The 26891-nt window shown below is 55.7% G+C and overlaps 2 protein-coding genes across 3 annotated transcripts; one reads left to right on the top strand and one right to left on the bottom strand.

Annotated features, from left to right (window-relative positions):
• Positions 1-1258: 1258 nt before the first annotated feature.
• Positions 1259-8140, top strand: DPP7 (dipeptidyl peptidase 7). 2 transcript variants are annotated; one of them, XM_064290735.1, is made up of 13 exons: positions 1259-1819; positions 1891-2004; positions 2274-2413; positions 2495-2658; positions 3322-3457; positions 3566-3647; positions 3788-3951; positions 4158-4218; positions 4542-4660; positions 4735-4891; positions 5093-5157; positions 7510-7580; positions 7737-8140. In XM_064290735.1, the coding sequence occupies exons 1-13, from the start codon at positions 1339-1341 to the stop codon at positions 7834-7836; spliced, it is 1854 nt and encodes a 617-aa protein (XP_064146805.1). In that variant the 5' UTR covers positions 1259-1338; the 3' UTR covers positions 7837-8140. The 2 variants fall into 2 exon arrangements, with proteins under 2 accessions (XP_064146805.1, XP_064146806.1); XM_064290736.1 differs by having other exon boundaries at positions 1260-1807.
• A 1319-nt stretch (positions 8141-9459) lies between these two features.
• Positions 9460-26793, bottom strand: MAN1B1 (mannosidase alpha class 1B member 1). Its single transcript, XM_064290737.1, has 13 exons — positions 26533-26793; positions 25614-25722; positions 24847-24980; positions 20337-20491; positions 18885-18994; positions 17461-17646; positions 16628-16776; positions 16105-16293; positions 12289-12479; positions 11287-11407; positions 10748-10945; positions 10548-10679; positions 9460-10307 (listed from the first exon to the last, which is right to left on the bottom strand). Exons 1-13 carry the CDS (start codon positions 26650-26652, stop codon positions 10104-10106), a joined length of 1998 nt encoding a protein of 665 aa, XP_064146807.1. The 5' UTR covers positions 26653-26793; the 3' UTR covers positions 9460-10103.
• Between the last annotated feature and the right edge of the window lie 98 nt (positions 26794-26891).

Genomic DNA, 26891 nt, shown 5'->3' with positions numbered 1-26891 from the left:
TTGGGGGTCACGCTGGCCAAGGACAGGCTTGGGAGTGGGGACAGGGTGACCACCCCTCCCTCTGCAGCCTGGGCAGGCTAGGCTGAGACGATGACTACATCTCCCTCCCTGCTCTGGGCCTGGCTCGCTGTCCACGTTCACAGCAGGACTTTAGCTAGATGTGGCCAGGTTCTACCCCAACACGTTCCATGAGATTCCGAGACAAGGTCCACCAGGGCCCTCATGTGTGGTGGAGCTGGCTGCCTGCCTCTGGGTGTCTGAACTCTTCACCCCCACCCCCTCGCCACCCCCCGTCCTGGGGCAATGGACCCAACCCTGGAGGGTCGATGCCATGTTGTCCCTAGGCCTCTGACCCTGGCTGGACAATGGGGGAATGGTGGCCCCTTCATCCTCGGGGGCTTCTGATTCTCAGTAGAGAAGCCAGTGAAGGGGCAACCAGGGAGAGAGGAGAGGGAGGAAGGGGAGAAAGAAAGAGGGAAGGAAAGGAGAGGAAGGTGGAGGGGTCCTAGCACCCACCAGAGGCCTCAGGCCCCTCCCCCGTCTGTTCACAGCTAGAGGCCTGGAGCCCACAGGAGCAATGCCCACAGCCAAGGGCCCGCCTGGGATGGGGTGTGGCCACACACGAGTCCCTTGTCCTGAAGGAGGGGCAAGGGCCGCCGGCGAAGGCTCTGCCCAGGACGTTGTACCGTCACTGGAGCGGGTACCACAGAGCCAGCACGGCCCCCATGACACAGCTCCCTCTGTTCAGCCTTGGGGTCCCCTTTCCTGTCTGTGGCCAGGAGGGGTGGTCCTAAGGGTGAGCTCTCTGGGCACAGGGCATGCTGGGTGTCTGCGGAGCTTCGAGGCTCCCCCAGCTGTGGAGATGGGCAGGGAAACCTGGCAGCCTTCAGGAGCAGGGTGGAAATTGCCATGCTCTCTGTAGCTGAACAACCACCATCCTGCCCTGCCCTGCCTCCAGGGGCAACCCCAAACTCCCACCTGGGCTCAGAGAGCCCACCAGCCCCATCCACCAGCTTCAGCCACAAAAGCCCTCGCCCTTTACCAACACCACCCTGTCCAGGCCCCTTCCCTTCCTCCCTTAGAAACTGTCCCTCCCGGTGGCTTCCCCTGATCCTGCCTTCAAAAGCAGCCCCGCCCCTCGGGCCTGTGCTTACCGAGCCGGCATGGGGGAGGGGACACAGATGGGGCCGCGGGGTGACAGGGCGGGGGGGTGGAGGGGGACGCATAGGGCCGTACTTCTCAGTTGTGTGCGTGTTGGGGACGCGCGCCCGGCCCAGGATTAGCTCCACGGGGACGTCGGGATTGTTGCCGACGCTGGGCACCACAGAAGGAGGAAGGATGGGAGACCAGGGTGACGGCTGCGGCAGGCGGGGGCCTGGCACCTCCGAGGACACGGCCCCCCGGGAACGCTCGCTGAGGCCTCTGGAGGATGAGCAGCCGGGGACACGGCCCCCTCCCCGCCCAGCTCGGGGTCACGGCCCCCTCCCCGCCCAGCTCGGGGTCACGGATGGCCTCGGTGGCCCAGCGCCGTCTCCATGGGGACGCGAGCATCGGCCAGCCCTGACCTCCGGGAGCCCGGGAACCTTCAGGACCCAAGGGAAGGCGCGCAGCAGCGGGGCAGGGAAGTGCCGGCCCCGCCCGGGCTGTCACGTGGGCCCCCGGCCATGTGACCCTCCACGTGACTCACGTCGGCGGGGGCCGCATCCAGACATGAGGCGGGAGCCGTGCGTCCCCGCGGCCTGGCCGGCCCTGCGGTGGGCCCTGGCCCTGCTGCTGGCGCTTGGGCTGCGCGGCCCCGCGGCCAGGGGTGAGGTCGGGGGTGAGTGCGGCGCCAGACCCGGGCCCCTCACCGTCCCCACGTCTCCCGTCTCACCGGCGTGTCCCCCCCAGCCCACAGGGTCGCAGACCCCGGCTTCCGGGAGGGCTACTTCGAGCAGCTGCTGGACCACTTCAACTTCGAGAGGTTTGGCAACAAGACCTTCCGCCAGCGGTTCCTGGTGTCAGGTGAGGTCAGCCCTGTGTGGAGTCATGGGGTAGTGGGGGCCAGGGGCCCAGAACCCTGGAGACCCCGGGGAGACCCCGCGGTCCGGAGGCCCTGGGAGACCCTGTGGAAACCCTGCGGGCTCAGGGGCCCTGGGGAGACCCCGGGGAGACCCTGCGGTTTGGGGACTGGCAGACCCTGCGGAGACCCCGGGGGGACTGTGCAGGCCCGGGACTCGGGGAGCTTGCGAGTCCCCGCGGGCCGACCCCTGCCTGCCTCCACCCCCTCGCAGAGAAGTTCTGGAAGAGGAACGAGGGGCCTATATTCTTCTACACGGGGAACGAGGGGGACGTGTGGTCTTTCGCCAATAACTCGGGCTTCATTCTGGAGCTGGCCGCGCGGGAGGCAGCCCTGGTAGTCTTCGCAGAGCACGTGGGTATCAGGTCGCTGGTCCCCGCGGGAGGTGCCCCGGGCCGGCGGGCGCGGGTCAGCGTCTGCCCCTGTCGTCCACAGCGGTACTACGGGAAGTCGCTGCCATTTGGCGCGCAGTCCACGCAGCGCGGGCGCACGGAGCTCCTGACGGTGGAGCAGGCCCTGGCCGACTTTGCGGTGCTGCTGCAGGCGCTGCGGGCGAGCTTCGGGGCCCAGGACGCCCCAGCCATCGCCTTCGGCGGGAGGTGGGCCCTGCGCACATGGGCGGGGCGGGGGGCTCCTGGGGCTGGGCCGGACACTGATCCTCGCTCTCCCAGGAGTGCCAACCTCAGCGCACCTGGCGGCATTGTCAGCCCCAGCTCCCCACACAGCCCCCCTGTCCGAAGTGGCCCACCCCGGAGTCAGCCTCCCAGATGTCCCAAATCTCCCACCCAGGTCCTGCCCCTTGTACCCTCTGCACAGCTCAGGGCCTCTGCTGCCCTCAGCCCCGCCCCCACGGAGTTCTGGGGTCTTCTCAGCCCTCTCTGTCCTGTCCTCTCAGTTTAGCATCCCTGCTTAGGGGCCCCTGCTTTCTGGAAGCCCTCCCTGCTCTTCCCCTGAGTGCCCCACTGGTCTGCATGTTCCAGCCACAGTAGTGGGGAGACCCCCCTCAATTGGGGCTGTTCCCAGGACTTAGTGATATGTACAGAGCCCTCGGGGTGCTCGTAGGTCTCAGGAAATCCAGGGTCCTTCTTGAGGGCACTCAACCGCTGAGGAGAAAAGAAGAAAGCAGGGTGTGCGGGGTGGAGGGCGGGACCAGCCCCAGAACCTCTCGGGCCATGTGGGAAGGTGTCCAGGGCCCACTCATGTTGTAGGGTGCCATGGTGGGTGGACCAGCTATCATAACCCTGTGCCCCCACCCCACCCAGTTATGGGGGAATGCTGAGTGCCTATATGCGCATGAAGTACCCTCACCTCGTGGCGGGGGCTCTGGCAGCCAGCGCACCCCTCATAGCTGTTGCAGGCCTTGGGGACTCCTACCAGTTCTTCCGGGATGTCACCGCAGTGAGTGGAGACCTGGGGAGTCCTGGGCTGGCCGAGGGCTGGGGACTGTGAGGGTTGGGGGGCCAAATGGGCTGGGGGCCACAGCGACAACAAGCATTCATTCTCCAGGACTTTGAGGGTCAGAGTCCCAAATGTGCTCAGGGAGTGCGGGACGCGTTCCGGCAGATCAAGGACTTATTTCTACAGGAAGGTGAGAGGACCACCCGCCCCCATCTGTCATCTGTCCTCCTGCTGCCCCCCACCTGCTGGTGCTCTTGCCCCACAGGCCCCCCTCCCCGAGCAGGCTCATCCACAGTCTCCTCAATTCTTGTCCTTGCTCCTTCCCTGCAGCCTACGACACCATCAGCCGGGAGTTTGGCACCTGTCAGCCACTCTCCAGCCAGGACCTGACCCAGCTGTTTGCGTTTGCTCGCAACGCCTTCACCGTGCTGGCCATGATGGACTACCCATACCCCACCAACTTCCTGGGCCCTCTTCCGGCCAACCCTGTCAGAGTGAGGCCACATCCCCAGGGTGGGTGGGCCAGGCTGGAAACAGGAGGAGGGGTTGGAGGAGGGACAGCTGCCTGGCAGCCAGTGGGGGTCTGGTTGAGGCCTTGCACCGCCTCCTCAGCCAGGCCCTGGGACAGGAGGGGTAGGCTGGAGTGAGGAGAGGCTGCTGGCAGAGAACGTGCCACCCCTCAGGAGCCCCCTCCACCCAGGCTGGCTGCGATCGGCTGCTGAGTGAGAAACAGAGCATCGTGGGGCTCCGTGCACTGGTGGGTGCGTCTGGCTGGGTTGGGGAGCAGGAAGCCGGCACTTCTTACTGTGGAGGGTTAGGTGTTGAGTGGGGGGCTGCATGGGGACAAGGACCCAAGACCACTGTGATGAGGGGAGCAGAATCCCCCCGTGTCCCTGGGTCCAGCATGAAGGGGCGCTGCTCCAGGGGCCACTGGGGTCCCCAGGCACGAAGGGCAATTCTAGAGTGGAAGCATGGCTGGGCAGCCAGGCCACCTCAACTGCACAGACCCCACCCCATGCCTCACCAGGCGTGAACTTCAGAGGGGGCCCTGAGTGCGTGGTGCCTGCGTTCCCCCTCCCCCCAGGTCTGCTGTACAACTCCTCAGGGACCGAGCCCTGTTACAGCATCTACCGGCAGTACCGCAGCTGTGCAGACCCCACGGGCTGTGGCTCCGGCCCTGACGCGGAGGCCTGGGACTATCAGGTATGCGGTGTGGTAGTTGTGGAGCAGGCTGCCCCGCCCTGCCTGACCTGACCAGTATGGGGGTGTGCCCGCAGGCCTGCACCGAGATCAACCTGACCTTTGCCAGCAACAACGTGAGCGATATGTTTCCTGAGCTCCTGTTCACCGAGTCACTGCGCCAGCAGTACTGCCTGGACACGTGGGGCGTGTGGCCTCGGCGGGACTGGCTGCGGACCAGCTTCTGGGGGGCAGGCACGGCCGGGGCAGGGAGGCCTCTTTCCCTCTGCACTGGGCTGGCCCCACCTCTGCCCCCACCCTAGCTAGTGACCTTAATGGCCAGATGCCTACCCCCACCCCCGAGACTACAGCGGGACCCTGGCCACCTTTCCCCCATGGCTCTCAGATTTTGGGGGCCCTGATGGTCTCTCACCATTCTTGCTGTGTCTCTTTCAGAACTCAAAGCTGCCAGCAACATCATCTTCTCCAACGGTGACCTGGACCCCTGGGCGGGGGGCGGGGTGAGTGGTCGCAACCTCAACAGACTGTCACCAAGTGGGTCCTGGTGGGCTCTTGGCTCTGGTCCCTGTTCTGCAGTTATGGCCCCTTTGGGTTTTTTTTTTTTTTTTTAATTATGCTTTAGGTGAAAATTTACAGCTAAAGTTAGTTTCTCATACAAAAATGTATGCACACATTGTTATGTGAGCCTAGTTGCCATCCTTATAATGTGACAGTACAGTCCCCCTTTCCACCCCAGGTTTCCCGTGTCCATTCAGCCAGCTCCTGTCCCTTTCTGCCTTCTCATCTCGCCTCCGGAGAGGAGCTGACCATTTAGTCTCACGTATCTACCCGAGAAGAAGCACACTCTTCACGAATATCATTTTATGTCTTATAGTCCAGTCTAATCTTTGTCTGAAGAGTTGGCTTCAGGAATGGTTTTAGTTCTGGGTTAACAGAGTCCAGGGACCATGTCTTCTGGGGTTCCTCTAGTCTCAGTCTGACCATTAAGTCTGGTCTTTTTACATGAATTTGAGTTTCGGACCCCACTTTTTTCCTGCTCTGTCAGGGACTGTGTTGTGTTTCTTATCAGGGTGTTTGTTGGTGGTAGCCAGGCACCATCTAGTTCTTCTGGTCTCAGGCTGTTGGAGTCTCTGGTTTATGCGGCCCTTTTTGTCTCTAGGGCTAATATTTTCCTTGTGTCTTTGGTATTTTTCATTGTCCTTTGCTCCAGGTAGGTTGGGACCAATTGTTGCATCTTAGATGGCCTATCACTAACTTTTAAGACCCAGACACCACTCACCAAAGTGGGGTGCAGACCATTTTCTTAATAAGCTTTGTCATGCCAGTTGACCTAGATGTCCCCCGAAACCATGGTCTCCAGACCCCTGCCCCTGCTACTCCATCCCTGGAAGTGTTTGGTTGTGTTCAGGAAACTGCTTTTGGTTTAGTCCAGTTGTGCTGACTTCCCCCGTGTTGTGTGTTGTCCTTCCTTCGCCTAAGATAATTCTTGTCTGCTAGCGAATACCTGTCTCCCTCCCTCCTTACCCTTGTAACCGTCAAAGAACCTTTTCTTGAGTTCTCATAATAGTGGTCTCATACAATATTTGTCCTTTTGCAACTAATTTCACTCAGCATAGTGCTTTCCAGGTTCATCCATGTTGTGAGATGTTTCTGAGTCACCGTTGTTCTTTACCGTTGCATAGTATCCACTGTGTGAACATACCATTATTTGTTCATCCATTCATCCATTGATGGGCACCTAGGATGTTTCCATCTTTTTGCTATTGTGAACAGTGCTGCAGTGAACATGGGTGTGCATATGTCTATTTGTGTGACAGCTCTTATTTCTCTAGGATGCATTCCAAGCAGTGGGATTGCTGGATCGTATGGTACTATTTCTAGCTTTTTAAAGAAGTGCCAAATCAATTTCCAAAGTGGTTGTACCATTTTACATTCCTACTGGCAGTGTGTAAGTGTTTCAGTCTCTCCACAATCTCTCCAACACTTATCATTTTGTGTTTTTTTGATGAATGTTAGCCTTGTTGGGGTGAGATAGTATCTCACTGTAGTTTTGATTTGCATTTCTCTAACAGCTAAAGATCGTGAGCGTCTTCTCATGTATCAGCCGCCTGAATGTCTTCTTTAGTGAAGTGCCTATTCCTATCCTTTGCCCATTTTTTAATTGGGTTGTCTTTTTGTTGTTAAGGTTTTGCAGTATCTTGTAGGTTTTAGAGATTAGACCCTGATTGAGTATGTTGTAGCCAATTTTTTTTTCCCAGTCTTTAGGCTGTCTTTTTAGTCTTTTGGTGAAGTCTTTGGATGAGCATAAGTGATTTTTAAGAGCTCCCAGTTATCTAGTTTCTCTTCTGGTGTTTGTGCATTGTTAGTTATGTTTTGTATACTGTTTATGCTATGTACTAGGGTTCATAGCATTGTCCCTGTTTTTTTTTTTTTCCATGATCTTTATTGTTTTAGATTTTATATGGCCCGTTGAGTTTGAATAGTGATTCTGTGCAGGGCTTTCCTGGTTGGGGTTGCCGGAACGGTTTTACGTAAACCAGCCTTTGGTTTTGCTGGTCTTTTCTATCACACCTTGGTTCTGTTTCATTAATTTTTGCTTCAGTCTTCATCATTTTCTCTCCCCCCTTTATTGGTTTTTCTTTTCCTGATCTCTTATCTTGGATATCTGCCTCATTAACCTGCACCCTTCCCTTTCTACTGTGAGCATTCAAGGCTATGCACTTACCTCAAATTGCTACTTTGGCTGCGCCCCACAAACTGTATTATGCAGCAGTTGGAAGGTCTGTGGTGGGGACTGGTTGTGGCTCAGAGCATAACCAGCACCCCTGATGAGTTTCCCTCACTGACAACAGATACGGAGCAACTTGAGTGCGTCAGTCATCGCTGTTACAATCCAGGGGGGAGCCCACCACCTAGACCTCAGGTACACCCCAGTCCCACTGCTGGGGAGGTTCCTGGGGTGTGGGGAGTGGGGAGTGCTGCTTTGCCTGGCTCCCTTCTCTTCCGGCTGGGTGCGGGTGGGGGCATCAGGCTCACCTACACGGGTCCTCACCACCCATCCCTGGTGCCTGTTCCTCAGGGAGTCCAACCCAGCAGACCCTGCGTCAGTTGTGGAGGCTCGGAAGCTTGAGGCTGCCCTCATCCATGAGTGGGTGAAGGCAGCCAGAAGGCCGTGGTAGGCTGTGTGGCCCAGGGGCCGAGGGCCAGCTGGCCCCTCTCCAAGTTCTGTCCCGAGGCAAGGAGGAAACTTGAATGGGAGGGGTCTTAGGTTCTGTCACCAGACGATCCCACATAGGACAAAGAGCCGAGGGAAGATGAGTCTCAGCTGAAGCCCTTGTCCCCCACTTGCTGATGGGATCTTCCTGACCTTGCTTCATCCCCCCGCCCCCACCACCAATGCTGGGTCCACAGTTGCCGGTGGGTGTGTAGCCCACCTGAGGGGGATGCTGGGGCTGAATAAAGCGTCTGGTTCTCTGGTCGAGAGCATCTTGTCCTCTCTGGGGAGGGTCATGTCCCACGGCCACGGCTTCGTGGCCCAAGAAGAGGGCACCCTTGCTTAAACTCATAACTTGCAAATGGGCCTCTGGCCCTCTGGGCGTGGACACCAGATCCCAAGGCTGACCATCCTCTGAGCTTCCAGAGAAGCAGATCTGGACCTGCATGCCTCCCCCTTTGTCACAGGAACCTATGTGCCCACTCCTGCCCCCATGCAGTGTGGGGAGGGGGTTGGGGGAGACCATCCCAGGAAAATGACCGCGCTCTATCACAATCTCTTAAAATAAGGGATACATTTAATAAAACATAGAATTTTCAATTCTATTATCTGGTGACTTAGGACCACAGGGACGAAAATCCCATATCCAGTGACTCCCTCTTGCTTCTGTACAGGACTCTACTGTGGAGACCTGTCCTGGAAAGGTGAGCTGCAGATGGGCACACCCGGCTACTGCTCAGGTCTATCCTGAAAGATGCCCATGTGGCAGGTCCTTCCTAGGGGACGCCACCCGTGGGCACTCTTGTCCCACTCATGGCAGCATGTTCTGGGGACCCCCAGCCCTTGCCCTGGCTGACCCTTGTCCCTCCAACAGGCGGAGTACTTGTGATCTCAACAACAGTGGCCCAGGAGCTACCTCCACACCACTGAAATCCTGAGGTCTGGGCGAGTGAGGGGCCTCCCTGCCCACTGCTACCCCCAACCCCTGCAGGGGACACAGCCACCCACCTCTACTTCTGGCCCTCAGGGAGACAAGGGCCATGGTGGAACCTGGCTCTGCACCCCTCCCCGGCACAGGGGATGCACAGGTTGGGGGGTGGCCAGCAGGCGAGGGGTCAGGAGAGATAGCTGAGGGTGGGGGTGTGGGTACCCTGGGTTGCCGCTGCCCTGAGCCTCAGGGACAGGTAAGGGGGCGTGCCCAGGACACCCCTCAGACCACAGCTGGCCTGGTGGGGCTGGCAATTAAGAGGACCACCTGTATGAACCAGTGGATTTCTGGGTATCACATGATGGGGAGAGGAGCCGCAGGGGGTGGAAGACAAGGTAGACAGAGCCCAGACACCTTGTGGGGTCCTCAGCTGGCGGGAGGCTGCAGCCACTGCGGAAACAGCTGGAGCTGGCACTCCCTCCACCCAGGCACAGAGCCTGGTAGAAAGGGGCCGGGCAAGCACTCTGCCAGGGCTGAGCTCCCTACCGCGTGGTCCTCAGTCTCAGCAGGATGGGGCGAGGACCAGCCCACATAGCACCTACCTTCCCTCTGCACTCAACCCACAGGCTTCACAGACCAGGAATGCACGTGTCAGACACCTGAGAGCAAATCCATGTTTATCCTAATTTTAAAAGCCCCACTCCACCGGGCGGCTGAAAGCAGGATGAACGTGTCACCCGGCCCTCTGAGCCCCTGCAGGGCGGCTGGAATCCCTGAGTCCAACGTGTAAACACGAGAGCCGGCCCTGAGCCCGATGTCCCCATGGGGCACAGCCGCCACCACCACAAGCCCCCTGGGCCCAGGACGCTCACAGGCTGGCTGAGCCTGAGCCCAGCCATGTCCTGGGCCGGGCGCTCAGCTCCTCTCTGAACAGGACACCTAGCAGCCCAGACCCAGCACAGACAGGAGGTTCCAGCCCTGGAATCACAAGTCATGATTAGTCTTGAGGAAGGAAGAGGAGGTTGCGGTGGGCTGGGCCACGTGGATCACACACCTGCCACGGTTTATTCTGACGTGGTCCTGGTGGCTCCTGACTAGGAGTCAGGTGGGGAACAGTCCAGAGCTGCTGCCCTGAGGCTGGCGCCTGGCCCTGAGGCGTCCGGCTGGCTGCCCACCGGGCTCTGTCCCAGTGCAACCTGGAGCTCGACAGGCACCAATGACCAGTAGGAGACCCACGGCTAAGATCAAGGATGCCCACGCCCTGGTCAGCCTCTGTCCACTGCTCCTGCCCGGGTCCCCAAACCCTAGGAGGGAGTCCAGATGGGCAGGGGGTGGGCCTCCGTATTGAACACATAGGCGTCCACGCTGAGCAGGTCTGCGTCATCAGAGAAGAGCAGGTACAGGTACTTCAGCGTTTCCCCCAAAAAGAAGCTCTCCATCTTGTCCCTCGGGCCTGGATTCTGGGGATCCTGGACATTGTTGATAGAGGAGTAGCCGCCTGTGGGGACCTGGGCAGGGGCAAGGCAGAGGTGTCATCAGTTCTGCAGACACATCCCTCCCCCACCCCAGACTTGGGAAATACCCGCCCCATGAGCGTCCACCCCGTGAGCACCCACCACCACCAAAGCGTCCACCACCCCGTAAGCATCCACCCCAGTGAGCACCCACCACCCCGTAAGTGAAGGTGTCCTCCACATCTCAGCCATCCCCTCTGCACGGTGACCAGGAACGGCCAGAGGACGGCTCACCCGTGTGTAGGTGTTAAAGCTTTGCAGGATCTCCCAGCCCCAGTCCTGGTACTTGCTGTCCCCCGTGCAGCGGTGCAGGTAGAACAGGCTCTCCACCGTCTCCGGGCGCAGCAGGTTGTGCCTGTCTGCCGGCTGTAGGGACGTGTGGGCTCAGTGAGGGCTCTGGCCCACAGGCCACCCCTCAGCCTGCCAGCACTCACCTTGACCTCCACGTCCTGGTGGCCCTCCTGGGGGACCACATTGAAGTGGGCGATCTCTGGGCTCAGCCCCGTCTTCATCTGGCGGTTCATCTGGTAGCAGGTCTCCATCAGCGCCTTGGCCAGGTCCATGTGCTCGGCTGGCAGCCCATGGTGGGCCCCCAGAGCCAGCGTGCCTGGCAAGAAGCACACCAGGTGGTCCTGGAAACCAGAGGGTCCGTCACCACTGCCAGCTGAGCGAGCAAGTGAGAGCCTGCGCATAGCTACTAGCAGCAGGAGGACAGGGCTGCCCCCCTGGTGCTCATGGGGGAAGAAGCACAGGAACACCAGCTAAGGGCGTGGCCTTCTGACTGGCTCCCTCTGTGTGCCCTCCCCCTACACCCTGGACCTCTGCAAGTGTCGGCCCCTTGCTGGGACGGGCTCACACATGGAACCTGGGATGGCCCTGCCTCCTCGAGGCTCAGGGCAGTGAGATGGGCTGTCGTACAAACAGCATCCTTGAGTTCCCAGACCCTCGAGCCCAGAGCTGGGTCAGCATTCACCATCTTGGCACTGAAGCGACCATGGGCCAGCTCCCCGACAAAGGTGAGCTTGCTGGGCTCAGAGCTGTGCAGCAGGTGCTTCTTCACGCCCTCGATGGCCTCCACGTAGTCCTCCAGGAGCCTGTGGATAAGCGCTGTGCTAAGTCTCCCTGAGACACACTGAGGCCCAGGCCCCCACCCCCAGCCTAGGCCCTCAGGAACAGGCCCAGCTGTAAACCCAGGCTCGCAGACAGTGAGCGCCCTGTCCCTGGGGGGAGGAGGCTCACAGAAAGGGGGGCTCTACTGGGGGAGGGCAGTGCCTCCTGTTCCTCCGACTGGGGCCCTTAGTCACAATCAGTCCCAACTGTCATCTTTGCCCTGAGATCTGCCTGTCCTGAGCCAAGAGGACCTGTCTTCTAACCACCACCCCTGGACACCTTCATCCTGGGAGAATCAGGCTCCAAAGACCCACGACAGCCACATCATCACCAAGGAAGGGTGCTGGCTGTAGCCACCTCTGGGTAGGGTCACCTGTGAACTGTCCTGGGGCCTTGAGCTGGAGCAACTCAGCCGGGCCCCTGACCCACCCCAGATGTCCACTAGGGTCAGCAGTGTCCGCCCCAGGACTGAGACTTCAGTGACAAAAGTTCCCTTACAAAAGCTAATCTGTATTTTCCAAGCTGAATTCTGAGTGACTACACTGTGCACTGGGGGAAACTTGTCCTGTTAACCTCAGGAAACAAGGGTGGGGATGCCACATTTCCAGCGTGTTTACAACCTGCAGGGCCAGTGTGCAGGAGCCTGCCCTTCCCAGCCTGGGACAAGTGCATGGCCCCAGGGCGCAGAGTTCAGCCTGAGCTGTGGAACCCCAGGGACTGGGCCAGGCCTGTGGGAAGTCTGGGGTGAAAGGGAAACATCTGTTCAGACAGGCCCACACTGGGCCCAGCCCAGCAGCTGCCTCCTGACAAAGGATTGGGGACCAGACACCCCGTGGACCCCACGGCAGGCAGGGGAGAGCCTCACTGCGTCTCCTTCTTCCCTCCCTGGATCCACTGCTTCAGCAGGTACTCGTAGTAGCTGTCAGCCCTGGCTCCCAGCGTGTATACTCCCAGGTGTGTGAAGTGGCCACTGTGGGTATTGATGAACATGGGCACCAGCCCGTCCTTCTTCCCAGACAGCGAGTGGACACACCGTGTCACCTCCGCCACGGCCTCCTGCAGTAGATGAGGGTGTGGGGGCTACAGAGGTCTGGTCTGAGTGAAGCCCCCTACCCAGAACTGATTCACCAGAGGAGGGAGGAACCCCCAGCAGTCCTTGTACCCACTTGCCCCACGGGGCGTCTGATGGCCCCATGTCCCAGGGACACAGCTCAGCTGCTACTGCTCTGGATGGCAGGGTGAGGCTGACTGTCCCTGCCGACCCTAAGTCTGTCTGCTCCCAGAACTTCAGGTCCTGCTAGCAGGTATTGGGCTTGCATGCATGGGTGTCCTCACTACAACATGCCAACACTGCTGCCCGTGCGGCACCCCAGGTAGAGAGCAGACAGACTGCACACTCAAAGGCCTGTCCCCGCCTACCACATGCACTCCTGCTTATGCTTCACAAACAAGCCATCCCCTCAGCGGGTCCCTCACCTATGGCCTTAGGCACCTTCCCTGCCTCTGGCCCCCTGGCAAGGTGCACACTTGTCTCCTAGCACTCAGGACGCTGCATTGTGAGGGATTCCTGGTCCCCTACCCCAACAACATGTGCAAGAAACTAAGGCACGGCTTTTTATCCTTTTGTACCTCAGCATCTAGCAAAGACCCCAGCAGCCAGTAGACACTGGGTCAGCAGCTTTCGAACAGCTGAGGTGCACAAGTGTCTGCATGGCCCACGTGGACGCCTGCACATTCAATCTCCTGAGGCCACATGAACCTCCAATCTGCCCTAACTCTGATCCTGCACAAACCCCTAAAAACCATTAGAGCTGACAAATGAGGCCTGCAAGCCTCAGTTACTCTTCTGAACACAAGCAATAAACAATTCAAAAATGAGGCTGACAGAACAATTCCTCACAACAGGATTAATGGCAATAAAGTACTTACGAATAAATTAACAAGAAGTGCCAAGACTTGTACGGTGAAAACTACAGAACATCACTGGAAAAAGGAACACCTAAGCAAATGCAGAGACCTCCCACGTTTATGAAGCAAGCACACTGTTAAAACGGCAATACTCCTCAAAGCAATCTGTAGGGTCGATGCAATCCCTAAGAAAAGTCCAGCTTGGTTTTTGTACAGAAATTGACAAGCTGATCCTAAAATTCATATGGAAATGCAAGGAACCAGAATAGTAAAAAAAAAAAAATCTTGAAAAAGAACAAGGTTGGAAGACTCGTACTTCCTGACTTCAGATCCTACCACAAAGCAACAGCGATCAAGACAGTGGGGCACTGGCACAAAAACACAGACCGTATTTTTGGCAAACAATACGCCCACACATGTAACCCACACAGCGCACTTAGGAAAGCAGTGTGCAAGGGGGTTGCACAGTTGGCAAACAAACGTGTAACACGTGCATCATCTGCATAAAAATACAGCAGATCAATAGAATAGAATTTAGAGTGCAGAAATAAATTGGTGCATCTATGGTCAATTAGTAGCACAGTGGTTGAGAGCTACAGCTGCTAACCAAAAGGTCAGTAGTTCAAATCCACCAGGCGCTCCTTGGAAACCCTATGGGGCAGTTCTACTCTGTCCTTTAGGGTCGCTATGAGTTGGAATTGATGGCAACAGGCTGGGTTTTTTTTTTTAACAGTCGATTGATTTTCCACAAGGGTACCATTTCCATTCAATGTGGAAAGGATAGTCTTCTAACAAATGGTGCTGGGACAACTGGATATCCATCCACATGCAAAAGAATGAAGTTGGACCCTACCTCACACCACGTACAAAAATTAATTCAAAATGGCCTCAATTGCTGAACAAAATAAGTCAGTCACAAAAGAACAAATACTGTATGATCTGACTTGTATGAAATAAATACATAGAATCCAAAGATTATGAGCAGTTACTGGGGGTGCGGGGGAAGGGGGAGTTTTGCTTAGGGGGCACTGAGTTTATGTTAATGGCGGTGGAATAATATGGAAAGGGTAGTGAGAACGGTTGTCCAACTTGAAGAACGTAATCGATAGCAGTGAATTTTTCATGCAAAAATTGCCCAGTTGGCCTATGTCTCGTTACATATATTTTCACCACAATAAAAAAGAAACATTGGACCCAAAACCTAAATGTGACAGCTGGAAGTATAACACTCCTATGAAAAAATACCGGTACACATCTTCATGACCTTGGATTAGGCAATGGTTTCCTACATATGACAGCAAAAGTCCGAGCCACCAAAGGAAAAATGAAGTAGACATTAAAAAATACTGTGCTTTGCAATGCCACTAAATTATACACGTGGAAATTGTTGAGTTAGTGTATATTCTGCTGTGTATATTCTCAACAACAAAATAAATTGTAAAAAAAAAAATTGTGCTTTGAAGGACACAGATAATCCTCAAAATGGGAAAAAATATTTGCAAATTATGTATCTGATAAAGCTCTAGTTTCCATGATATATAAATAACTCTTAAAACTCAACAATAAAAAAAAAATAACCTAATTAATAAACAGGCAAAGGATTTGAAAAAACACTTCTTCAAAGAAGATATATAACTGGCCAATTAAAAAAAAAACCAAAAAACCCAAGCCTGTTGCCGTCAATTCAGTTCCAACTCAGAGTGACCCTGCAGGACAGAGCAGAACTGCCCCATGGGGTTTCCAAAGAGCAGCTGGTGGATTTGAACTGCTGACCTTTTTGGTTAGAACCTGCGCCACCAGGGCTCCAAAATGGCCAATGAGCACATAAAAAGAAGCTCGACATTAGTCACTAGGGAAATGTAAACCAAAACTATGATAAGACACTACTTCATACCTAGTAGGACGACTCTAATAAAAAAAACTGGCAAGGGTGTAGGGAAATCAGAACCCTCTTACACTGCTGATGAAAGTGTAAGATGGTACAGCCACTTTGCAAGCCTGGTAGTTCCTCCAACAGTTAAACAGGTTTATCACATGATCCAGCAATTCCACTCCTATGTATGTACCTGTGACAAATAACACGTATGTTCACACAAAAACATGTTCATGAATTTTCACAGCAGCACTATTCAAAAGAGCCCCAAACTGGAAACTACCCAAATATCCGTCGACTGGAGAATCCATAAACAAAGTGTGGTCCACCCACACGACGGATCATTCAGCCACAAGAAGGAATAAAGTGACGGCCGACGAGCACACGAGAAGATGCTCAACGGCATCAGCCATGAGGAGGATGCAAATCGAAACAGCAAGGAGACACCTCAGTGCCGTTAAAAAGAAGAAACGGCAGGTGCTGGTGAGGTTGTGCAGCAACTGGGACCCTCATCCGTTGTCGGCGGCGCCTCAAAAAGCTGAACATAGAACTACCACGTGACGCAGCAATCCTAATCCTAGGTATACGCCCAGAAGGAGTGAAGGCAAGCATGCAAACACAAAGGAACCTGTACACCAGTGTTCACTGCAACACTTTTCACGAGAGCCACAAGGTGGAAACAACCCACCAGACTGCGACTGGCTCTTGCCCTCCAGCAGGAACAGCCAGGCAGACCCCCAGCATGACCACAGGAGTCTGCACCACACTCAAGCCACTTCTGCTTGTCACCTGGGCAACTATCCAGCCCAGGATGAGTGTCCCTGCAGCTGCTGTAATGAGCAGAGGTGAGATCCCATGAGACACTTCCGACTGCCTGCCCCCCCACCCCTCCTGCTGTACCTGGAATTTCTCATTTCCTGTGAGACGAGAGAGCTCCCGGAATTCCAGCTGAATGCTGGTCACCTCGGCCACCGTGCTGTCCGAGGTCCACCGGGGAGGGTGGGCATTGCCAGTGCCGATATTCACATCGGAGTATGGGATCTTGGAGGGAGTCCGGAACGCAGGCATCAGCCGATGTCCAAAATCTTTCTGGTGGAGGAGGAGAGCAGGTTGCAGCGAGACCTTGTCCACATTTCACCATCCTGTTGGGTCACCTGTTCCATCCCACTGGGGGGAGGGAAAGGTGCAGGTGGCTGCCCAACGCCACGCTGCCCCAGAACTCAGCTGGAGTCAATCAGACTAGTGACTTGTGTCCATGGGTTTCAGCGGCAGTAACTGTGCCGCATCAGACACACACGTCACGAATACAGAGATTCAGATGGGTGGTCACAGAGAAAACAGGGAAACAAAGGACACTGCCCTGAACGTCCTCACGTCACAGGGGTCACCGCGTGAAATGGCAGCCCTGGCATCAGGCACTCACAGCTTTCTCCAGGAACAGGCTGTCCCCTGTCAGGTGGTACGTGCTCAGCAGCCCCCCCAGGATCCGGATCGTGCTCTCAAATAGGTTGACGTCCACGTCTTTCTGGAACTGTAACTTCTGTAACACCCACTTCCTGGCTTCTTCAAACTCTACAACACAAACAGCACAGGTTACGGAGCAAAGGAGCAGTCCTGCCCTCATCTGCGCTCTCTGGGTCTCCTGCACCCTGTGGGCATCTGCTCTGCAGGACCCTCACCTGTGCCCTCTGGGTCTACGTGCAGCCCTGTCCATCTGCTCTGCAGGACCCTCACCTGTGCCCTCTGGGTCTACCTGCACCCTGCGGGCATCTACTCTGCAGGACCCTCACCTGTGCCCTCTGGTCTACCTGCAGAACCTGAAGGTGTTCCTGCAGGGTTTCAATGTTGTTTCCTACTCCCAGGGGGGGAGTCTCCAACATGTACAGATAAAAGGAGGCCAGCAGTGCAGCTGGGGAAGTGCCCCCGCAGTAACAGCACACGTGGTCGGCAAGCAAAGGCCGTTACACAATGGACAGCTTAAGTGATCTTATGGGTAGCAGTCAGTCTGTTCAGAGAACTTTTAACTGAAAGCCAGCATTTAAAATACCAACTTAGAAATAATTATAGACACCACTTAGACATGTGAGGATGAGAGCCTCAGCACACATAATCCAGAATCAAACACAAGCTCCATGGTCTAAAGCTGACCTTCCGGAGACTCTGGGGGCCAGGGCTGAGCACAGGCCAGACTCTGGGTTCATCTCCTCCCCAGGCCACACAGAGCTGCAGCCCACAGGCTTGGGAACGAGCAGATACCTTTTTTCAGGCCCAGAATCCACATAGTGTCCAGGGCGTCGACCAGGGTGAGGCCGAGGCCGAACCACTCGCCGAAGGACTTGGACAGGGGCCTCAGCTCGTCGTGGCCCCACGCGTACTTGCGGTAGCCCTTCCATGCGTGGCGGAATGCGTCCACCACGGCCTTTTGGCGTTTGTTTGGGGGAGCTGCAGGGAGGAGAAGGGCCACTCACTGTGGGGGTCCTGGGGCCTTGGCCAGTTCCCTGGGCAGAGACCTCCAGTGCAGCCACCTGCCCGCTCCCCAGGTGCAGGGAGTTGTGTTAGGGGAGGGCTGCCATCAGGTCACTGGCGGGTCTGGGTCCAGAGAGCAGCAGTGAGAAGTAAAGGTTGGGAACTCAGCTGTGGGGGACCCTCCAAGTCAGGCTTGCCCACCAGAGCCATAGCACCTCACCACCTGCTCTGCCTCAGAGTCCAGAAGATACGGAAATGGGCTAGCCCAGATTGCCTGGTGCCATCCCAGCCTCCAGTGCATGGAGGCCACAGAACCCACGTGGGCCCATCCATGTAAAAATAGTTTGGGTAAAATGCTCAACGTTGACAACGACAGAGCTGATTTTTACAAGAACACCCTGAGCGTGCAGATGTGAACGCTCTGTCCTATCAGCTCCAGGCGGCTTCAGAGAGGAAGTGATGTCACAGCCACCTGAAGCCCCCTTGGTAGCACTTCCCAGAGGCAGCCAGTATGACTTGGGGAGTGTCCTCCTTGTCCATCTTTGTCAGCACCACGCACACAAGTGTTTTCATCCCAAACCTCTCTGATTTTGGTTGGGGGACCACTCCTGCTGATACCCACAGCCTAGCCATCCACTCTAAACGCCCACAGACCCTCTGTTTCCCCAGAGACACCCAGGGCTATGTGCAAGTCCAGCTTCAGGGTCCCTGCACGGCTCAGCACAGGGTCACATGCCTGGGCCCTGGACTTTGCAGCCCTGGTGTCAGCCGCCATATGAACCTCAGTTTTCCCTCTGTACCATGGGGTATCGAGAGAGCTGAATGGGCCCTCGCTGCTCAGTGCTGAGCACAGGGCTGGCACCAAGATCCCGCAATCCTGGGGAGCTTCAGATGCTGTGATGGCCTGGAGACCAAGTGGAGTGCCACACGCACCATAGCCCAGGATGGCCCAGGCCCAGGGCAGGTCAGCCTTCCCCAGCCAGCACCCTGCTGCCTTGTCATTGCTTAGGCCCCAGTGAGAGACCATGTGGCCTCATCAGTTCTCCCAGGTTCCAGAGAGAAGCTTGAGACTTGGCACAGACGTGGGGGTGCTAGGTCTAGCAGGTGCAAGGGACACAGAGACGCCAGCCCCCAAATGCCTGGCCTGCACCTCCATCACCAGACCCTGGATGGCAGGCACTGGGATGGCCCACGAAGATGGAGACAGGACTTACCTGACACTTTCAGAGTCCTGGCTTCTGGGACCAGGCGCTGGGTGTGGACGTCTGCTCTCCTGGATGGGGACTCAGTGACCAGCTCGTGCTCAATGACGGCTCCTCTCCAGCTTCAGTGGGTCAGAGAAAGAGCAGTCAGCTCAGCGACTACCACGACGCATACCAAAGGCTCGCGGGCATGGGGCGCTAGTGGGTACTCACTGCCGCCCTGCCTCGCTGGGCTTGAGCTCGCTGAGGCGCCAGGCTGACAGGCCAAGGGAAACCACGGCCCAGTGTTAGCAGAGGTGCCAGCACTGTCTCCGGGGGTTGGGGGGGGACAGGCACTAAGGGGCCACGGACGGCTGTTCTGGAAAGGAGGCTGCCCGAGGCCTGAGGTGGGAGCGTGCGGGGGCTGTGGCTGTGCCGGAGAGTGTGCGACACAACACGATGGGGATGGCCTGAGGGCCCAAGCCACTGGGACTGCAGAGCAGGGCTGTGTATCTCCCTTAGGAACTCTGCTTCTCCCACCAGGCCCTGGCCTTGTGTGGACCTGGCTTGTCAACAAGCTGTGCCCTTGATTAACTCATGCTCACAAATGAAATCAGTCATGCTCTACAGAGCCAAGGACATCAGGGTGGCGGGGTCACTGCGCAGAGGGGACTGACGACCCCAAGGCCCAGGGACTTGTGGGGCATCCTGCCAGCCAGGGCTCCTCCACCGGACAGCACCTCCACAGTGCCCACCAGGGCAACGCGCTTCCCACGGGAGGGACAGCAACATGCGAGCACCTGGTTCACAGCCTGTCCTCCGGGGCACCCGAGTAAAGAAAAGCTGACCCCAATCATGAAGAATGTGCACTGGAAATGCTGCACCCAGCATCGACATTTAAGGACCAGGTGTCAGGGCACACATCGTGAATTACGGGGAACCACATCCTAGAAATGTAAATGTCTCCCAGAGGAGCAATGCTTGGAAGCCACTACCCGCCCAGCAGCTCTGCTGTGGCTCTTGACACAGACACCACCCAGAGGGCAAGGCAAAGCATCCTCTCCCATGCTGCTCCTGCCCAGCTCGGAAGGGGCTCAGGAAGGGAGGAGGTCCAGCTGGCACGCAGTCTGCTCCCATGCTAACTGCCCACAAAGGGCTCCCCAGGCCCGAGACCCGGTCCCTTCCTCCCCACCCTGCCTGTCTTTCTCTTCCACACACCCTCAGAGAAAATAAACTCGCATGGTTCTCAGACATCACTTTAGGCTGAGAGCAAGGGCCAGAGGCTGGCTCAGCTTTGACTTCCAGTTCTTTAACTGTGGTTTTAGAATCAATTAAAGCTTCATTGACAGCGATTACAAAGCACATATAGTGTGTATCAAGTGGAAAATTCCTATCGTGCACGTTGTTGGCTATCTTCATCTGTGTTTTTTCAGGTCAGCTTGGGCTCAGAGCTATGGCTTCAGTGGCCACTCAATGTGCTTGTACCTGATGACGGTCCTCCGCATGTTCTCCTCCCTGTACGTGATACTCAGCTCCTCTCTCTCCTGCTCTGCGAGGTCCTGAATCCCATCCTTCACATCTTTATCTGGGGCTCTGATCTGCAGGCTGGGTGGTCCCCGTCGGGAATGCTTCCGAGGCTTCTACACAAACATGAAGTCACACGTGACAATTACGCAGTTCCCCAGCACTGCTATTTTTTCACATCCGGGACATGCCCCTCAAATACAGACGCACACACCCACCCGGCACTGGGGGCTGGCCCGGCACCTGCGACTTCAGGGCACTGTTTTCACTTAAAGTACGTAGCCTTGGACGATGAGCACCTGGCCAGCTATGTCCCGACTCTGACTAAACAGAACAGGAGACATTGCAGACTGGCCACTCCAGCCCTGGACACAGGGTCCAAGCCTCAACGTGCAGACCTCAAAGGTAATAGCGAGGGGTTATAAGAAAGGCCCTATGGAGGGGAACCAGCCTCCAGCCCCTTAAGCCTTGTTAACACTTCGAAAAAGGGCCTTGGGTGCTGATGGTAGGCACTAGTGAGTGTGCCGATGTCCTAACCCCAGGGGCCAGACCCGACTGTGGGCACAGATGTGGCTCCACTCTTGGAGAGGAAGGTGCCTGCTCGTGGGTCTGAAGAGATCTGTCCTGTTTGTACCCAAGTACCGCTGAGAAAGAGACAACACAGAGCTGAGCTCCCTTCGTTGGCTGCACCTCTCCCCTACATCCCCCCCAGAAGCCTTTTCCACAGCTCAGTGGGGTCCCTGCAGCCCTTGCTTGGGAGAGGCCACCCACATAGGCATGCACTCGCATCTCTGCCTCCCTCCTCCGCACAGCGGGTCTCAGGGAAGTGCAGCTCCATGGTCACCTTCCTGGGTAACACAGTTATGCTTTCAAATAGCTAAACCAGTCTGTGTATCTTAGGTCTCCAGTGCTGCTATCACAGAAATACCGAACGGGTGGCTTTAACAGACAGAAATTTATTTGCTCACAGTCTAGGAGGCTGCTGTCGTTGTTAAGTGCCATCAAGTTGGTTCCGACTCATAGTGACGGTATGTAAAACAGAACGAAACACTGCCCGGTCCTGCGCCACCCTCACAATCATCGCTATGCTTGAGCCCATTGTAGCCACTGTGAATATCCATCTCCTCGAGGGTCTGCCTGTTTTTCGCTGACCCTCTACCTTTCCAAGCATGATGTCCTTCTCCAGGGACTGATTCCTCCCAATAACATATCCAAAGCACATGAGACGAAGACTAGAAGTCCAAATTCAGGGTGCTGGGTCTAGGGGAAGGCTTTCTGTCTCTGTTGGCTCTAGGGGAAGGTCCTTGTCTCTTTGAGCTTCTGCTCCTGGGTGATCATCTCTTCCCTTTGCTCTGCTCTCTTGTTTAATCTCTTTATATCTCAAAAGACCGACCCAAGATACGCCCTCCAGGAATCTTGTCTTATTAACATAACAAACACAACCCAGTTCCCAAATGAGATTATAACCACAGGCATCGAGATTAGGATTTACAACACGTATTTTTTGGGGACACAATTCCATCTGTAACAGCTGCCAAAGAACACACAGAACACTAGAGAAGCTGAGACGAGGACCTTCCCCCCGAGTGGGCGGTAAGAGCCTTTTCCAAGAGCTAGTGCCCTGAATTCAGACATGGAGCCTCTTAAGCTGTGAGAGAATAAATTTCTGTTCATTAAACCCACCACTTGCAGTATTTATGTCACAGCAGGAGACAGATACTTAGGCTGTAATTTTCTTTAAAATAAATAATGTTTACTAAAAAATTACAGAACTATTTTTAAAAAATCAAGAACTTGGATCCACAATCAATACCATGGAAGCAGCAGTCAAGAAATCAAATGATACTTTGCACTAGGCAAATCTGCTGCAAAAGACTTCTTTAAAGTGTTAAAAAGCAAACATATCACTTTGAGGACTGAGGTGCGCCTGACCCAAGCCATGGTGCTTTCAATTGCCTCATAATGCATGCAAAAGCTGGACAATGAATAATGAAGACTTAAGAACTGACGCCTTGGAATTGTGGTGTTGGCAGAGAATATTGAATATACCATAAATATATAGACTGCCAGAAAAATGAACAAATCCATCTTGGAAGAAGTACAACCAGAATGCTCCTTAGAAGCAAGGATGGCAAGACTTCACCTCACGCACCTTGGACATGTTATCAAGACAGACCAGTCCCTGAAGAAGGACATTAAGCTAGGTGAAGAGTCAGCAAAAGAGGGGAAGACCTTCAACGGAATGGGACTGACACAGTGACTGCAATAATGGGCTCAAGCATAGCAACGATTGTGCAGGTGGTGCAGGACTAGGCAGTTTTGTTCTGTTGTACACAGGGTCTTGCTGTGAGTCAGAATTCACTAGACAGCACCTAACAACTCCCCGCCCCTGCCAAGGGTTCCATGCACCTTATTTGCATTGTTAGCAAGCTGTCCAACCCCCTTGATGGGCCACAAGTACCTCATTGGCATAGTCCCACCCATTCGATCTGTGGGAGTCACAAGACCCTGAATGGTTAGAAGGACCACAGTAAGTAGTTCTCTGCACTGCACTAGTCAACACATGAAATTAACCACCTTTCCTTTCAATTATGTTGATGGGCTCAAAACGTTTTAACGTTTTAAAGATTCTGATCCTGACTGCCAATGAGGTAATAGCCTTTTCCAGAGTATTTCTTCTTCTAGGGGCTAGCTGATTTCCAATTTTCCCGATGCGTCCTGTCTACTGCCTTACAGGGACTTGAATATTCTCTGCCGTTAATCCATCGCTTCAAGCATGGCTGCTATTTCCTCTCTTTTTCCTATTTGTCTTTTTTTTTCTTTCCTTCTTTTGTTAGTTCTGGACTCCCTCAAACCTCCACCTTCTTTCAAATCTAGAAACACACAACATTCCAGAAAGGCAGAGAACTGATTACAATGGGCTTGCTTCAGGTTTCAGACTTAAACCTGCTTTTACAACTCACTCATAAAACTCTGAAAGCTGGCCTGGTGAAGCAAAGACCACAGCTGTTCAAATGCTAAGTGGTGCAGTTAGAGGCACCCTGCCCTCCCCCAGCCCCACCCACTGGGGGCACCCAGAGGCACAGGTGCTTCCTGCGTACAGTACAGGCTCCTCCTTTCTCTCCAGGGTCACACAGAGCTGCCCCAGGCACCCAAACCCAAAACTGCTCTACTTGTCCTTTAACTTTTAAACATTTCCAATGGGGGGTGGTGGCTTCCTCAGGAAGCTTTCTGCCTACCCCTGATGCCACTGCTAAGATGTGCTCCTGGTCTACCCCAGAGCCCAGCTCACCTTCCAGGACAGGCCTGCAGGTGCATGAAACCACCACCTGGCCCCAAGGAGTTCACCCTGAGGTTCCACCACCACGTCAGCAACACAAACTAAAGCCGAACTGCAGTCATCGGTCCTGGGCACACCACCCACTGTGGTGGCACCGCCTGGCTCTCAGAGGTGTCCTGGAGACCAGGTGGCCACTCTCCTTCTGAAGCAGTGCCTTTTTGACAGCACTTCCCCACTCTCCTGCTGCCTCCTGATGGCTCTACCCTCCCCTTCCACCACCACCTGTCTCTCCTGTACAGACCTATTCTCTGTACACTGGCCCTGACACCACCCCCTCCCCATGTGAAGCCTCTGTGTATGCCCCCCAGGCATGACTGGACAGATCTGGATCCTCAGTGGAGCACCTGAGTGTCCCCTGACCGGCTCCTGCTCTGCCACCACTGTGCCATCAGCCAGGTTTCCTCCCACCCCCCCCACTTCTCCACCTGCACGTTTCTCCTCACGCACACCACTCTCTCCCACGACTCTGCTACCCAATCCTGACCACAGCACAGTGAGTCTCCACACAACAACAGAGCAGGTTTCCTATCTAAAACCTGAGATGTCACACCCCAGCTTCAAATCTCTCTGTGCACATAAATTGAAACTGCACGTGCTGCTGATGCCACGCCAGGACTTCAGAGCTGTGGTCCATCTCTGAGCGTGCCCTTCTGCTCTCCTACCCTTTCCTATGCTGCAGCCACTCAGCATTTCCTGCAACTCCTTGGGCGTGCCACACTTGTCCTTGTCACAAGGTCTGCCCACCCCTCTGGTAGAAACCCTGCTCTCGCTCTAAACAGACTGCCTGTCTGCGGTCTTGTCCTCAGGGAGGCCTCCCTGACCACCGAGGACCTGCCCCCACAGATACTACCTTCCTTTTCTCTCTCACAGAATTTACAAGACATGCCAGTATGTGCACGTGTTTGTTGCTGGTTTGTTACCTGCGTCTCCTACCAGCTTGTAAGTTCCGAGAGAAAAGGGACAGGATCTATTTTATTACTCATCACACAGCTAGCGCCCAATGCAAAGAACAGCAAATGAAGCAATCATCCTCTGTCCCCAGGCTCTGTCACCAGCCCAGTGTGAGTGAGCGGGAGATTAAAACACCAAACAAATGCCTTTGGGGTTGTAGAGTGCAGTTTATTAAAGTACCTGAGGTGGAATCTCTGGGAAGCCTTGGGCAGCCCCTGCAGTGTGAGGAGCCGGTAAGACAGGCGGGTTTGCTGGTTTCGGTCCAGAGAAGTCTGGTTGCACCTTCTGATTTTCTGATGACCTGCCACTCAGGGCTAAAAAGGAAAATATATTTTATCATAAAATAAGCTACAAAATAGAAAACTTAATATGCTTCATAAGAAACATCTTGACAAGTGTTATTCAGAAAGACACTACAAGACACCAAGGGAGTAATCTCAGTGAATTGAGAAACAGCCAAGGTGAATCAGATATTTTTCAAAGCACCTGACAACTTTTGTCCTGCCCCACAAAGCATACCCACAAACACTTCACCTTAATAGTTTCCATCCCAGAGAGTGGTGTGTGCATCCTGAGCAGCTCCTTGGCTTCGCCCCCCACAAGTCGCCATCACCAGAAGAGATTTTCCACCTCCTTATGAAGCACTGCCTGCCCTTTCCCACCATGCAATAATACATATTGTGAATGTGAAAGTAATTACTTTAAAATGGTCCTCATGACCTGAATTTCCATGAGAGATTGGAGATATCAGGACTTACACGGCAACGTTAAATCACAACTAAGGCCACGTGGTTAGAAAAGAAAAGAGCCCTTATGCTTCTCTTTATCTTCATCAGATACCAGTCAGCAGCCATTTGTGCTCTCCTGGAGCTGTTTAAGGTAGATGGCAAGATAACTAAATACTCCTAGTCACCACTCATCACAGCATCGTTTTAAGGTTCGGGTACCTTTCCAGTGGTCTGCGGTATTCATGTAGGACAGGAACCCACAGATAAACAGAAAAGCAGAGAGAAGGATGACGACATTCCTCTGTAACCGCGACAGCTGTTTCCATTTCTAAGCATGGGAGAGAACAATTTTTAATGAAAATAACACAAGTGAAAGTCTCCTAACCCTCACATGTGATTGCGACAACGGGTAATTCAGCATCACCTGTTTTGAACTGGGAGAAGTTCCCTCTCAGAGAACACGAGAGATGACTTCATGAGTGCACGTAAGAGGAAAACAAAACTCCAAACCATTTCTGTCCTACTGCACAGGCAGTGGAGCCAGGCTCCAGCTCCCCCATGTCGCTGACTCAGGCGACCCCCCAACGCGCCCAGGTGTGATGCGCAAACACCCCGGGGCTCCCCGTGTCGCTGACTCAGGCGACCCCCCAACGCGCCCAGGTGTGATGCGGAAGCACCCCGGGGCTTCCCGTGTCGCTGACTCAGGCGACCCCCAACGCGCCCAGGTGTGATGCGGAAGCACCCCGGGGCTTCCCGTGTCGCTGACTCAGGCGACCCCCCAACGCGCCCAGGTGTGATGCGCAAACACCCCGGGGCTTCCCGTGTCGCTGACTCAGGCGACCCCCCAACGCGCCCAGCTGTGATGCGCAAACACCCCGGGGCTCCCCGTGTCGCTGACTCAGGCGACCCCCCAAAGCGCCCAGGTGTGATGCGGAAGCACCCCGGGGCTTCCCGTGTCGCTGACTCAGGCGACCCCCCAACGCGCCCAGGTGTGAGGCGCAAACACCCCGGGGCTCCCCAAGCGGGGGGTGGGCGGCGGCAGCAGCTGCCCGGGACTGGGGGGGCGGACCTCCCCGCCGGCCCGCGGACGCCGACTGGCAGCTCCTGGGGCCTCGGGGGGCCCCGGCGCGACCCTCACCCTCCAGCACGAGCGCCGCCGCCAGCCTTTGCTGTTGTCGTAGCTCTCGCCGAGGCTCAGCGTCACCGAGATGAAGTCCCGATGCGGCGGCGGCGGCGGCGGCAGCGGAGGCGGATACATGACAGCGGCGGCGACGGCCCGGGGGGCCCCGCCCACTGGCGGCGTCAGGAGGCCCGACTCGGAGGGGAACCGAGAGCTCCGCTTCCCTGACAAACGCGGGCAGCCATGGCACCTCCGTCAACAGTCCTCCCATGTCGCCACGCCCCGGGCGCGCATGCGCAGTGCCACCGCACCATACTGCGCCTGCGCGCGCCCTCATTGACCCCAGGCGTCTCCTTTACTCCCCACTGCGCCTGCCT

Source organism: Loxodonta africana, chromosome 9 (genome assembly GCF_030014295.1).
Source record: "Loxodonta africana isolate mLoxAfr1 chromosome 9, mLoxAfr1.hap2, whole genome shotgun sequence".
In the NCBI taxonomy this organism is placed as follows: Eukaryota; Metazoa; Chordata; class Mammalia; order Proboscidea; family Elephantidae; genus Loxodonta; species Loxodonta africana.
The sequence above is the reverse complement of the archived record's forward strand: the minus strand, read 5'-3'. Positions and strand labels throughout refer to the sequence as shown.

Coding starts and splice junctions, on each gene's coding strand:
- DPP7 (XM_064290735.1), top strand. CDS start 1,339: ATGGGAGACCAGGGTGACGGCTGCGGCAGGCGGGGGCCTGGCACCTCC. Junction 3,648..3,787: donor GGACTTATTTCTACAGGAAG/GTGAGAGGACCA, acceptor CCTTCCCTGCAG/CCTACGACACCATCAGCCGG. Junction 3,952..4,157: donor TTCCGGCCAACCCTGTCAGA/GTGAGGCCACAT, acceptor CCCTCCACCCAG/GCTGGCTGCGATCGGCTGCT.
- MAN1B1 (XM_064290737.1), bottom strand. CDS start 26,652: ATGTATCCGCCTCCGCTGCCGCCGCCGCCGCCGCCGCATCGGGACTTC. Junction 17,647..18,884: donor CAGGACTCTGAAAGTGTCAG/GTAAGTCCTGTC, acceptor TCCTCCCTGCAG/CTCCCCCAAACAAACGCCAA. Junction 12,480..16,104: donor CAGGAAATGAGAAATTCCAG/GTACAGCAGGAG, acceptor CATCTACTGCAG/GAGGCCGTGGCGGAGGTGAC.